General features: G+C 32.3%; 2 protein-coding genes across 2 annotated transcripts; both read left to right on the forward strand.

The window, feature by feature from the left end:
- The first annotated feature begins 1,379 nt into the window (after positions 1 to 1,379).
- LOC109805658 (serine/threonine-protein kinase UCNL) lies at positions 1,380 to 2,914 on the forward strand. Its single transcript, XM_020367829.3, has one exon. The coding sequence runs from the start codon at positions 1,454 to 1,456 to the stop codon at positions 2,624 to 2,626; it is 1,173 nt and encodes a 390-aa protein (XP_020223418.2). The 5' UTR covers positions 1,380 to 1,453; the 3' UTR covers positions 2,627 to 2,914.
- A 3,716-nt stretch (positions 2,915 to 6,630) lies between these two features.
- On the forward strand, positions 6,631 to 14,497 carry LOC109805657 (uncharacterized). The gene is made up of 13 exons (XM_020367828.3): positions 6,631 to 7,264; positions 7,486 to 7,982; positions 8,561 to 8,763; positions 8,851 to 9,048; positions 9,310 to 9,381; positions 9,507 to 9,602; positions 9,698 to 9,777; positions 9,957 to 10,035; positions 10,325 to 10,535; positions 10,652 to 10,848; positions 13,024 to 13,129; positions 13,292 to 13,381; positions 13,509 to 14,497. Exons 1-13 carry the CDS (start codon positions 7,233 to 7,235, stop codon positions 14,243 to 14,245), a joined length of 2,598 nt encoding a protein of 865 aa, XP_020223417.2. The 5' UTR covers positions 6,631 to 7,232; the 3' UTR covers positions 14,246 to 14,497.
- The last annotated feature ends 688 nt before the right edge of the window (positions 14,498 to 15,185 follow it).

Here is a 15,185-nt window from a genome sequence, read left to right on the forward strand (position 1 = left end):
ATGCACATAGCTTGTAACAAAAAACAAAAAACAAAAAATGATGATTATATATAGCTAGGTCACTTTGTGCACTATTTATTAAATTATATAAGAAACTTTATATATAATATATGTGATATCTCCCCAGTTACTCGTGTATTTTTTTTTAAATGGACGAATAAGATTAAGGAGATGAATATTGATTAATTATTTAACACTGTTTACTCTTTCGATTTAGTTCAATTATGAGGATATAATTATTTTTTAAATATCTATATATTTTATAGAAAATAATCATTAATTTAAATAAACTAATTTAGGCAAGTATCGTATTTTAAAACTCAAATAAAAGAGATGAAATATAAAATAGATAAAATTAAATAGAATGTGAAAATGGTTTTTTAGCTAATTAACAAGAAAAGAAATAATAATCAACAAGAGATTTAATAATCTTTCACAATGTGAGATGAATCAAGGTTCAAAATTTATTTATAAGATATGTTTACATTTGTTTAGAAGAGAAATATTTACATCTAGTATTTGGCAATGCTTCTTATAAAGTTTATAGATGCCGAAAGGTAAAATAGTGAGTTGTATTGGAATCTTAATTTCTTTTTAAAAAATTAGGTTTATATATGATACATTGTTAACCAATTATAAATTAATTCAACTATATTTCTAAAACTAAATTTGTCAAAAGCCAACATTATTATCATTTATAATAATCAATAATAAAATGAATATGTATATATATAAACTTTGCATACTATAACTGTATTCAATTTTTTTTTTTGTTAACATTTTGGAAGTAACTTATAGGATAGCAAGAGGTAAACTACAATGTATGAATAAAAAAAATATACTACAATTGTTTTAAGGTAAATACAATATTTTCCTTCTTATCTACCTTTATATTTAACTAAAAGTATATCCTCTTAAAAATACCTAATCAATTATTATACTCAATTTATAAAAACTTATATGTCATTTTGCATTACTGAAATACTTCATTATAATTTTAAATATTTTATTTATAATTTTAAATTTACCTAATTTAAAAATATTCATATAAAATATAAGGCATGTAGTAATTACTCATCTTTTAATTCCAAGAAGAAAAAAAAGTGAAAGTTCAACAGGAAAATTATCTTGTACAATTGTTCCATTACAATTTTTTTTTAATCTTTTAAAATAAGATGGTTATATACTAATAGCATATTCCTTGAGCCACGGTAAGACTGAGAGAGACAAAGAATGAGACACAGTGACTTTATCAAGGATAAACATCAATTAATTAATAATTACAATACACGAGAATTAATTTAATATTAGGAAAAAAATATAATTAATTATTGAGTTATAGTGTGAGGATGAGTTACTCACACACACGCCCATGAGTTGACGACTAAAAACAAGAGTGGAAAAACGGTATAAAAGGCGAACGCATGCATAGATAGGAATTAGGAAGGCAAAGATGGGGGAGGAGTTGGACCTAAACAACCTAAAAGCATTGAAAGTGTTAGGCAAAGGAGCCATGGGCACGGTGTTCCTCGTCCAACACAAAAACAGCCACGTGGCAGTGAAAGTGGTGGACAAGTCAAGCTGCCTCCACGACGCACCCCGCCGAGCACGCTGGGAAATCAACGTCCTATCACGTTTATCCCACCCTTTCCTTCCCTCCTTATTGGGCTCATTCGAGTTCCAAAATCTAATGGGCTGGGCCCTCCCATACTGCCCCGGCGGCGATCTCAACGTCCTCCGCTACCGCCAAACCGACCACGTCTTCTCCCCCGCTGTCATCCGCTTTTACGTCGCCGAGATCCTCTCCGCCCTCCACCACCTCCACTCCATCGGCATCGCCTACCGCGACCTCAAACCCGAAAACGTCCTCGTCCAGCAATCCGGCCACGTCACCCTCACCGACTTCGACCTCTCCCGAACCCTCACTCCCAAAACTATCAAAAGCCCCACACCGAATAATCACACACCCAAAACAGACTATATAACCAACGTTACGGGGCCTAAAACGTCGTTCAACAAAACCCGCCGCAACTTCCTCTGGAAGACTAACACTAACACAACCTCCAAGTGCGCCCGCGTCAGCCCCGTCACTCGCCGCAAGCCCAGCTTTTGCGACGGCGAGCGATCCAACTCGTTTGTCGGCACCGAGGAGTACGTGGCGCCGGAGGTGGTGCGCGGCGACGGGCACGAGTTTGCCGTGGACTGGTGGGCCCTGGGGGTTCTCACCTACGAGATGCTCTACGGGACGACGCCGTTCAAGGGGAAGAACCGCAAGGAAACGTTCCGAAACGTGCTTCTGAAGCCGCCGGAGTTCGTGGGGAGGAAGACGGCGCTGACGGACCTCATTGAACGGTTGCTTCAAAAGGACCCCACCGCGCGTTTGGGTTACGTTCGCGGCGCTACCGAGATCATGGAGCACGAGTTCTTCAGAGGGGTCAGGTGGGACCTACTAACGGAGGTCATGCGCCCGCCGTTTATTCCGTCCCAGGACGACGTTGACCCTTTCGCCGCTGGACTCGACATAAGGGGCTACTTTCAGAGATTGAAATCTCCGCCGTCGCCGTTACCGTCACCGTCACCGTCCTTTGATGAGTTTCAGAAAAATGTTTCTTTGCCGGAATTCTGACGCACGTGCGAGGCCTTATTTTCTTTTAACTCTTGAAATATCTGTGTATATGGGGAATTAATAACGCTAGAACGTGAAGGAACTGGTTATGTATAGATAAAAACCGAAGATAGAATTGTACAATACGGTTGTTTATACGTGAAATCTTTTTGATAAGTTTCACATGCATATACACACTCTGATATCCTTTTCATGCGTTTCACGTGTTTGCTTCATGGTCGATCGGTAACTTGAGGAAGATGATTGTATGGTGAGTTTCTGGAGAAATTATTAACTAGTCCTCGACCACCACCGATGGTTGTAATGAACTTCTACGTGATTTAATTATATATGCTTAAAATTTATCAATTCCTTTTCATAAACCGAAAATTCCAGTTTAGTGCTATAGATATTGTTTAAGACCATAATCATGGGATGTGGTGGTGATCCTAGACTAGATCATGTACTGAGTGTTTTTGAATCTCAAACAAACTGCATGACTAATAATATACAACAGTAACAAAGGGGATGAGGAGTTGCTTCCAAGGGACCATCCAAGATTGTGAGAATTGGACAAGTAAGCCAAATTAACATTTTTTTTGGTAGGGAAATGTATTAGATTGGGGATCTTTTAACCAAATTTTAATTTCCACTTTCATTCATTTAGATTTGCAAAACATTGACCAATAATCGACATCAAATAATAGTAACAAAGGGTACAAAAAATTAGAAAATCAATACTGGCTTTATAAACAGTGATGTGCTATTTTTATTTTTATTTAAAATTCTACAAAAAATTGTCTATAATATCTCAACTCTGAGTCCTATCCGTACAGTTGGTATTCCCACTATATGATCAATGGATCAATCTTGTCCAAACATTACATGATCATTATTGTTTGGACCCAAGAAACTGCCATGAAAATTAAAAGAATTATTGATGCGACCTTCAAGTTGCATTGAGTGCGAATTATTCAAAATCACGGGTGTTGAAAATTTCCTCTTTTGTTGTTTTAGGTTGTGTATGTAAAGTACTAAAAGTTCATATGACCATGATCTAGTTTTAGTATTTATTTTGTAGTTGTATTTAGCATGATCTTTGAGGTACATGGATGGGTTTTTGATACCCCTTGGCTTATTGATGCATTGTTTCAGTTGGGAAAGTACTAAAGGCATCTCTCTTTTGAGAACAAAGCTTTTGTAGGACCAGTTAGTTATTTTAATTCTAAGTGGCACCATCTTATTCAAAAAGAAGCTAGTCATCAGGATATATAATTAATAACACTGTTTATCCCGTGAAGAGTGGCGATTTGTTATCAAATAAAGTCTTTATACATAATAATGAGATACTGAAGTTATAATTCTTTAACACATACCACAAAGTTCTGAATCAATTGTGGCAGAGCTCTTTTAGTTTAATACTTGATTTCAAATTAAACTCTTAGCTATTTTAGTTTATGTCACAAAAAAAGAAGTAAAAAAATCTTTAACACGTGCCCAAACATGGTGCAATCCTCTCACTTCACTGTTATATATCTATCAAAGAGCTATATATGGAGAAATAGATATGGCCAGCTGGACTTGTCAAATATAAATAGTTTTCAATAATATATAGTTTCCAAACGTAGGGTGTAGATAATTCATAATTGGGATTTTTGCGATTCTGATGCATGATGCATGATGCATATCTGATTCCCTAAATTTGCGATTGTGAGCAATTCCTGGGTTGCTGACAAATTATAAGGTAACTTCGCTCAAGTGTCCATTGTGCGGAGAATCTGGTGCCATGTTGAAAACGAACTAAAATTAGGAATAGGTTCCCTAGTAGCTAGCACTAACGTGAACTAGTATTCCTTGTGTCGGCCATTTTTTGGCTTCATGTAAGGTACCAAGTGTTGTTTTACAACTTAGAAAAGAGATCACTTCTGAGTTCCAAGGACCTACTGCTTCTTTAACCTATGTACCCTTTTGTCTTCTACCTCTGTCAAGTTTAAGGTAGTTTGCACTTTCTTCACTTCATTGCTCCTTCCCAAACACCCCTTGCATTGGATCTATATGTTTGCATGGATAGCAACTAGCGTCCAGCTAGCAATCACCAAGTAACAAAAACCTATACATGATGCATGACTTTGTTTCCATGCATCTCCTAGATTTCTCTTGTATTCTATTGTATATTTGTATTGTATTGTATTGTCCCTCATTCCTGATCTGACTCCTTCTGTCTTCATTTGTACACCATAAAAGTGCACTCGTATCATAACATGATTACATAATTGAAGGGGTAAGTGCCGAAAGCAGTTGGTATATAATTATAACTTGGAAGAATTTAGTCCAAGCTTTTTAGAAGAAAGATTAATCACCTTTAACTTTGGATGTCAAAGTAATCGGAAAGGAAAAGTGTCCACGCTTCAATTTGTAACCGATAAACCGTAAGAAATCGATATTCAACTAAATTATGTTTTCTGCAGTCAAAACAGAAAACTAATGAAAGTATATATCATTCTTCCATATAAAAGTGACCACGACACTTGGCGCCATTATTCCGTCATTTTCAACAATGATGCATCTAACTTACCCTCTAAGGACATTGATTCTTCACTAAAAAATATATTTACTGACGAAAAATAACATTAGTAGCTAAATATATATATACTTTTTGTTAGTATAAACTTTTTTTTTTCTGAATTAAACTTTATTTAATGAAAAGAAAAAATGCGAGATAATATATGGGACACAATTCGAGAAAAATTCGTTACACCATGATTTCAGCTTTTTTTAAAATAAAAAAAATAATCAATCAAAAAAATAATGAAATTAAACTAATAATATAAACACAATATATATATAGACTAACAATATTATGTCGTACTAACAATATAAACTGATAATGTATATCAATTTCCTATTTTAACAGAAGCAAACCTAACAATCAAGACATCTAGTTCAGTTAGTTGAATATGTGTGTCAGTGTCATAAATCTTCTTAATATCCAGTTTGATTCTCACGGGTTAAAAATAAATAAATAAATAAACCAAGCAAGTAATTTTTATTCCGTCCGTATACATCATTTGATTTCCTTTATAGCAGCTGTGCACCATTTTATTATGAATTTGATCATAAGTTATGGGCAAAATAATGGTTAGTTAGATGAAATGTTCTCTCACAATTCCCATGGCTAATCTGCATAGCTCACCAATGGTTTCGATAATTCAAGAGTTAGTTGAAATTTTTTGTAAAAAAATACATAATTGTGCAATGCTGCTAGCCTGCCACAGCCAAATTGCATTAGTGAGTGTGAGTCCAATTCATCAAGGCTTCAAGCCCACATTAGCTAATCAGTCCAGCAACTTAGCACATGTTCGTCTTTTTTTTTAATATATATTATTTTAGAGGAATAATGCTAAATGATTTTATATAAATAGCTAACAAAATTAACAACTCTTCTAATAATTTGAGATATTATATGCTTTGAAGAATTTTAAGATATTTTTATTTTATTCAGGACTTTGTATGTCTAACATCAAAAGAAACACTTCACTATTTGTTTAGAAAGATTTAACACCTGTCTTTAAAGAGTAATCAAATAATAGTTTGGATCAAAATTCTGGAACCTTTTGCACTCGAAACTGCTTGTCTAAGTGTGTGTCTATATGTATACCCAGTTGATTGAGCCTTGTTCTATGACTCTGAGTGAGTATGTGTTTATCAATTTGTTACTTCTCTGAAGTTCAATCGGGAAATAAATAAATAAAAATTTATATATTTTATTACATTTCTATTCAGTTCATTCAAGTTTTTTTTTTTTTAATTTTTTTATTATCATTCAAGTTCTTAATGCATGGGTTCCATTCTTACATTGCGTTTCAGCTCTACTAGAACTCATATTGTCTATTGGATAATGCTTTGCTTATACCATGCCTCACGTTTTTAACTTATCCTTTATTTTTAATATAAATATATGATTTTAATTGTTTAATTTTTTTTATGTATAAATACATGTTTTGAAATTGTTAGCTTTTAGTCTAGTTTTAATTATCTTTTTACCTTTATAAAAAAGTTATATTTAAACGAATATCCATGAGACATCCCTAATTATGTTATTTTAGTTCAGGTTTGTTGCTACTTTGTTGTGCAGTGGTGTTGCGGGTAAAGACTAAAGAGTGTACACATATAACATATTCACATACTTTCCAACGTTACCATCCAAGAATGAAAGTATGAAACTTGGAAGGCAAAGGTAACGTCGCACTATCACTTCACGCAAAAGAATGACCTTGTTTAGAAAGATTTAACAAAAGTTTTCAAATTATAGTTTGGATCAAAATTCCAAAACCTTATGCTTTAAATTAATTACAAGCTTTTGAAATGAATCTTTGTTGACACAGATGCCCATATTTAACATCCAATCACACCTCAATTAAGACTAAAGTATATGTGCAAAGCAAAAGGAAAAAAAAAAAAAAAAAAAAAAAACTCTACAGAATTTAAACATACTATTATTTACAATTTGAAATTTCTCTATCTGATTTCCATGTCCTAAGTCTTGTTTTTCACGACATGGTTCTATTTAAGATGTTTCTTCATTGGCTACACTTGAAGCTGCTTTTCTAAGAGTTTCTTGTTTAAAATGTTGAGCTTTGTTGTATCTTATGAGTGCGTGTATGTTTCTCACTATGTTACTTCTCTAAAGTTCAATGGGGAATTTGAAAAAAAAAAAAAAAAAAACTATGTATTTTATTTGTTTTCTACTGAGACTCAATTGCATTTAGTCTCTGCTTGAACTCATGTTGTCTATAGGATAATGCTATGCTTCATGATTTTAATTTGTTCCCATATTTTGACCAATTAGTATAAGGTTCATTTTAATTTGAATTTCTCAGGAGGATGATGGCTTTTCTGTTTGCGTTTGTTGCAATTGTGTTGTGGGATTGTGCTGCGGGTAAAGAGTGCACAAACAATCATGCTCAATCACATGCTCTTCGTTACCAGTTATTAACATCCATGAATGAAACTTGGAGCATAATGTCACATTATGATTTGAAGCCAAAGGATGACAACCACGTATGGGCTGATTTGCTTCCAAGGAAGTTGTTGAAAGAGGAAGAGCAACATGATTCGGATATGATGTTCAGGAAAATTAGGAAATTGAAGCCACCCCAACCCCAGGGTTTTCTGAAACAAGTGTCTCTGCATGATGTGAGATTGCATGAAGGTTCAATCCATGCTCAGGCACAACACACAAACTTAGAGTATTTGTTGATGTTAGATGTGGACAGGTTACTCTGGAGCTTTAGGAAAACAGCTGGTCTTCCAACTCCTGGAACACCATATGGAGGGTGGGAAGATCCAAAAATGGAGCTTCGGGGTCATTTTGTTGGTTAGTTTATTTCATTCATCACCTTGTTTTTAAATTATCAAAGTTTCTTTGGATAAACTTTTCTGTAGACACGCATAAGACAAAAGAAAATAAGATGGAAAAAATAAAGTAATTTGTTAAGTGGACTAAAATTAGTTTATGTATAATCTAATTTGCTGACATTATTTTATATTAGCTTCTTCAAAAACAGATTTGAACTTGCACATAAGTTGATTTTTGCTTGTGAGGTAAAATTATCTTATTCTTATGGTGAAATTATCTAAACATGATGCAAATCTAGTTAAAAGTTCTTCTTTCATTCTCAGTTCCTGGTGGTTGTTCATAAAGTTTTCTCAACTACAAGGAAGTAAGAAGAAAGGGCAATGAGAAATCAATGAAAACTTAATAACTCACTATAAGACTATTATTGAGGTTACCACTGCTTGAACATTACTCTATAATTGATTATTTTTATTGAGAGATTAGAAAAGGTGTAGAAGTCTTTACTTGTAAATAACCTGCTCATGGCTGCTACTTTAAGCCTTTGCAACTCCATTTTCATGGTTAATTAAAATTTGCTTGCTTGTGACATTTTAAAGGGCATTATTTGAGTGCATCAGCTTTAATGTGGGCCAGCACACATAATGATACCTTGAAGAAGAAAATGTCAGCTCTTGTTGCCGATCTTTCTGTCTGTCAGGAGAAAATTGGCACAGGATATCTCTCTGCATTTCCATCAGAATTTTTTGATCGATTTGAAGCTACTAAGTATGTTTGGGCTCCCTATTACACCATTCACAAGGTACAATGTTAGGTGACTTTGATGATTTCACTATGTAACTACTTTTGGCCTCAATATTGTGGCATTTCATCTGGTCAACTTTGGCAGATCTTGGATGGCCTTTTGGATCAACATTCTATAGCCGGAAATCCTCAAGCTTTAAAAATAGTGACATGGATGGTAGACTACTTTTACAACCGAGTACACAATGTTATAACAAAATTTAGTGTAAGTAGACACTATCAATCACTGAATGAGGAAACTGGAGGCATGAATGATTTCCTTTACAAACTATACAGCATAACGGTACGTTAATTAGTCCATTTAGTTTCTGTAACTATACTTTTATTGACTCCTAGACGTATTAGATGTAAGTATTGCATTAACAGATACGTATTCTAATTCATAATTGACAAATTATTCTTTTCTTATACAGTTATATGTATATGTTTAGTTCTTACTTTGTTTCAGTCTGTTTGACTAAGTATTAGCTTCTTGTTCTCATTGTACATGGTACTTATAGTTAGCTGTAAACTCATATGTCTTGTTAATACTTAATATATGTAGGGAGATCAAAGGCATCTATTGCTAGCCCACCTTTTTGACAAACCATGCTTTTTAGGGTTGCTTGCAGTGAAGGTAGTGACAATATTTATTCATCATCACAAGTTGCTACCAAGTTCCTATTGTCACAGGTTGCGTTATTTGTGTAGTTTTAGGAGGTTTTAAAATATATTTTTAGAGAGTTCTAAAATTCTATGTAGGCTAATGATATAGCTGATTTTCATGCTAATACACATATCCCGGTGGTTGTTGGATCTCAAGTACGCTATGAAGTCACTGGTGATCCACTTTATAAGGTAAACTGCTTTATGAATGTTGTCGATGACAGCTACTAAGATTTGTTGTTATTATTTTAAATTTCGATGTTGGCTCTTGGTTTTTGGTGTGTTAGGAAATAGGAACATTCTTTATGGATCTTGTTAACTCTTCTCATACTTATGCAACTGGAGGGACATCAGTCAACGAATTTTGGTAACAAGATGTCAGCATTTTAGTTTCAGAAATTTTTCCGATGCACTTCAATTAATTATCCATCGAATAACTGAATCTGTAAAAGCAAATATTTTATTTCTTCTTGTAAATATTTATTCACAGATTTTACTATTGTTTTCTTCTAAAAAAAAACTTGTTTACTTCCATTTTCTGCATAGGGGTGATCCAAAAAGAATGGCAGACGCCCTAAAATCAACTGAGAATCAGGAATCGTGCACAACTTACAATATGTTGAAGGTACAACCAGTCATTATTTTAGTAGGCCATTAGTCATCATGCAATGCTTGGGAAGCTAAAAATGATGATTGTATAAAATGGTTTCACAATTATTTTATAGACAGTTGAAAAATTGTGGACATATATTACCACAACATACATTAGTATGTCTTTGTGGATTTTGTGTTTATATGCGAGTGTCCACGTGTAAGACTTAAAAATACGTAAATGAACCTTAATTTATTGTTATATTATGTTTAAGTTTTTACATTGTCCTCTAGGTAAAAGAAAAATAAAAACAAATTTTCAGGTTTCACGGCACCTGTTTACATGGACCAAAAAGGAATCATATGCAGACTATTATGAGCGTGCCTTAACAAATGGTATACTAAGCATTCAAAGAGGAACAGAACCTGGAGTTATGATATATATGCTTCCACAAGGTCGTGGGGTTTCCAAGGCTAAAACTAGCTTTGGTTGGGGAACCAAGTTTGATAGTTTCTGGTGCTGCTATGGAACAGGTGCACCTATGTTATGTCCATCACACTATACAAATTGCACCAAAGTGTTAAACTATACCATATCATTTCTCTACTTCATACTAATATGTTCTCAATTTCCTTTTCCTGATTATTAGGAATTGAATCATTCTCAAAGCTGGGAGATTCTATCTATTTTGAAGAGGAAGGGGAAAATCCTACTCTTTACATCATCCAGTATATATCAAGCTCATTTAATTGGAAATCTGGACAAATTATCCTTAATCAGACGGTTGTTCCAGCTGCTTCATGGGATCCTTTCCTACGAGTGTCATTTACATTTTCTCCTACTAAGGTGGTTGTTACATTATGTTATGTGGATAGTTTGTGTATGATCATTATTGCTTTGTGATCAATAATTCATAGTCGTCTGAATTGTGGAAAAGAAATATTAAGTTTTATTTTTTATTATAGTCTAATATTGTTATAGCTAAGCAATACTTTTGGTAAAGCTAGAATAAAAGTGACAGAAAAGATGGATGCTTTTGCTTGAACTTTAGTTTCTTTTAGGATTTTGACCACCAGTCTTTTTTTTATACAACTTTAAAAAAATGCATATAACAGTGTGCCGGTCTAAAATGCTACGTCCAGATAAATATTACTCGAAGATGGATTCATTATATGATTAAAGAAATTGATCTATCAACTTTATGTCAATTTAATTAGTTAAATTTTATTGAACTTCTGATTACAAAATGTGATATGGACATTGTTGAGGTTATTTTATGATATTTGTTTGAGAGGATATATTTATATGAAGAGGAGAAGATTATAACTTTCTTATTTTTGTAAGGTTATTTCATACACAATTCTACAACAATGAAATATTGTTTGTTTTGGATTTAAATCCTCACAGTTTTATTTTTTGTTATCATTTAAAAGGTTTTTTTTTACCATTGGAGTATATGTGAACAAGGGACCCAATCATTCATTACAACCAAATCCAAGGAATATGTGTGAACAAGGGACCTAACCTTTCATTACAACCAGGGACGAATCTAGGTTGAGTAGAGTGGGGGCACTTGCCCCCACTACCTTTATATATATATATATATATTTATTTATTTAAATTATCATATGTATAAAATATAAATTTGGACAAAGTATTCATTTATTTGATATTTGTCAAACTTTCGAAGGAGATTAATTCTCATATGTGATAAAAAATACTCCTTAATAATAAATTATTTTTAAAATTTTTGTAATTATAATATATATATATATATATATATATATTAATATGAGATATATTAAAAAAAAATTTGATAAAATAAAATTTGCAACATGTATGTTTACCTTTTATACTTTCAATTTATTGTATATGTTGATTAAAAAGATCAAAATAGTAAAGATAGTGAGATTGTATACGTTGATTAAAAAAAATAAAAATAGAAAAGATTAGAAGATTTATGTTCTATTTATAATTTTTATTATAAAATGTTTTAAACTAAATTATCATTTAAAAATTTATATGATATACTAAAAATATGTTTATATCATAAATAAATCAAACTTGATTTTTATAAGATTTAACATATTTATTTTTATGTTTTTATTAGTGTTAAAATATGATAAAGTAGGTCTTTAAGATTGTAGTTCTAATCAAACATTTAAAAAATGTCTATGATAGATAAATAAGTTATATTTAGGACATGTATTTTTAAAGAAAGTTAGGTTTAAACCTATTAAATTATAATATAACATAGTTTAACCTAGTTTATTTTCATTCTTAATCATAATCGTAGATATAAAAACTTGTAAAAAATAATTATGATATATGTTTAGATATAAATTATGATATATACTTTTAAAAGTTATATGCAAAAAATTTAATATTACAAATATATGAATAAATTTTGCCCCCACTATCTAAAATTTCTGGATCCGTCACTGATTACAACCAAATTCAACTTGTGACTCTGATACCATTGTTAGGATTATTTTATACTATTTGTTTAAGATGATATATTTATATAAAGAGAAGAAGATTATAACTCTGTTATTTTTAAAATGCTACATCTAGATAAATATTACTTGAACATGGATTCATTATATGATTGAAGAAACTCATCTATATATCAACTTTATATCAATTTAATTAGTTAAATTTTATTGAACTTGTGATTGCAAAGAGTGATATGAATATTGTTGGAGTTATTTTATGGTATTTGTTTGAGAAGATATATTTATATGAAAAGGAGATGATTATAATTTTGTTATTCTTATAAGATTATTTCACACAACTCCACAATGGTAAGATATTATCTGTTTTGAATCTGTTTTTATATTTTTTTTATTATTACCTAAAAGATCTCTTTATCACTGGAATATGTATTTGCTTAATAAACTTTTATTTCTTCTCTTATTTTATTAATTTTTTTGAATGTTCTTAAAAAAAAAATCAACAAGCTACCAAGTGTAAAATCCTTGACATTTTTCGTAGTCTTCTAAAACCTATCTACGTTTGCAGAATACTGGTACTTCATCTACACTAAACTTCCGACTACCAACTTGGACATATAAGGATGGTGCAAAAGGCCTTTTAAATAATGAGACTTTATCTCTGCCAACCCCAGGTGTGAATCTCTCTTTACTTAGCCCCAAAATGTAGAGATTTCACCTTAACTATCAGATTGTGTGCAGGTTTATAAGAAAGTATATAAATTGACACATAATACATATTACATATATACATAGCGAAAGTAAAAATTAACACTTGTAACTTACTGGACCTGTAGGTAATTTTTTGTCAATCACACGAAAATGGAATGCTGGTGACAAGCTAAGCCTTCAATTGCCCATTACCCTCAGAACAGAGGCCATAAAAGGTAGCTTTACAATCACAAGATATTTATTTCATGTGTGTTAATTACCATTATTCCTCTGCCACAGTGCCCATTTCTTATGGAAAGTATAATTGTTTACTTTATTGATATTGTTTTGAATCAAATACAGATGACAGGTCTAAATATGCCTCTATTCAAGCAATTCTTTATGGTCCGTATCTTCTTGCTGGTCACACCACTGGTGATTGGGACATTAAAGGTGCACCAAATGCATCTGTAGCAAACTGGATTACTCCAATTCCAGCCACCTACAATAGTCGATTATTCTATTTTTCTCAAGACTCTACAAAGTCAACTTCTTGTTTGACAAAGTTAAACCAATCATTAGCAATGAAAAAATTACCTGAGCCTGGAACTGATTTGGCTCTTCATGCAACTTTTAGAGTGATCCAAGTAAAATCTTCCGGAAAGTTTACCACATTGACAGATGCTATTGGTAAATCAGTGATGTTTGAACCATTTGGTCATGCGGGAATGCGAGTGATTCACCAAGGAATACAACATCCTCTTACAATTGTAGGCACTTCCTCGAGTGGATCATCTTCTGTCTTTGTTGTGGTACCAGGATTTGATGGTCGAAATGAAACCATATCTTTGGAATCCAAAAGCCATAATGGTTGCTTCGTGCATAGTGGTTTGCATTCTGGTGGAGGAGTGAAACTCATTTGTAAGACTGGTTCTGATGCCATATTTAACCAAGAAGCAAGTTTTATTGCCAAGAGAGGAATAAGCAAATATAATCCTATCAGTTTTATGGCCAAAGGGATAAACAGAAATTTTCTTCTAGAGCCTTTATTCGCCTTCAGAGATGAGTCTTATTCGGTTTATTTCAACATTAAAGGTTGATACAGGTTTTTAGGTCCTCCACTCCCACTGTACACTTGATATAGGAGTTGAAATAAAACTGTTTTAAGTTTCATCTTAACACCAATTAATTAGTTGTGGACTTATGGTTATGGTACTCAATGATTAACATGATGTTTGATTCGTTTTGTGCATTATTATCAAAATGAGTCAAACATCCAAACTAGACTAAATTCCTTACTTTACGAGTTTATCGTTCTATTGAACTGTCACAACAATATTTTTTTTCCTTCTCATTTTCATCCTTAGAAACGGATACGTTAAATTCCATCTATTTTGAAGAAGGGAATGATCCAAGTCAACGAGTATATGAGGTGATGACAGTGATCACTTGGAGGAGAATCTTTAGGAGATACCTCTATAGCCTTCTTCAAGTCAAGTAATCACCTATAAGGATTTACGAACTATGACTCTCATGTCAATGAGTATAAGAGGTTTTGAGAGTGAAAAATAAGAATGAATGTGTATCTAGTGTCATCTATAATAGCCTTATAAGAACCATACAATACAATCAAACTGTTTTTATTTAATTATTGGTATGTGTTTAATTTGCGTAGCATACTGCCAAGTGATTCTGTGATCTGTCAAAGGTTTTGATGAAGATGCATGAAATGGATGAGTTTCCCAGTTCTGAGGAGGCTTATTTGCAGTATATTGGTACTATGGCAACTTTAAGAGTTAGGGACAATAAATGTTTCATTTTTTATGTGAGAACATTAATGTATTTACTCTACTATCATCTCATGAATTACAAATAAATATATCAACGTATATAAAGTTAACAGTCATTTTATCAAGAAGAATGTTAGAGGACATTCATCAGAGTTAAAATTGAAAAATATTTAATGAAAAAGTGTAATTACCACATTTCACCGACAGTGATTTTTAATACAAATCTACTATATTTTTAACATAAATTTTT

The sequence above is a fragment of the Cajanus cajan genome, chromosome 10, assembly GCF_000230855.2.
Source record: "Cajanus cajan strain Asha chromosome 10, NIPB_CcT2T_4, whole genome shotgun sequence".
NCBI classification, from domain to species: domain Eukaryota; kingdom Viridiplantae; phylum Streptophyta; class Magnoliopsida; order Fabales; family Fabaceae; genus Cajanus; species Cajanus cajan.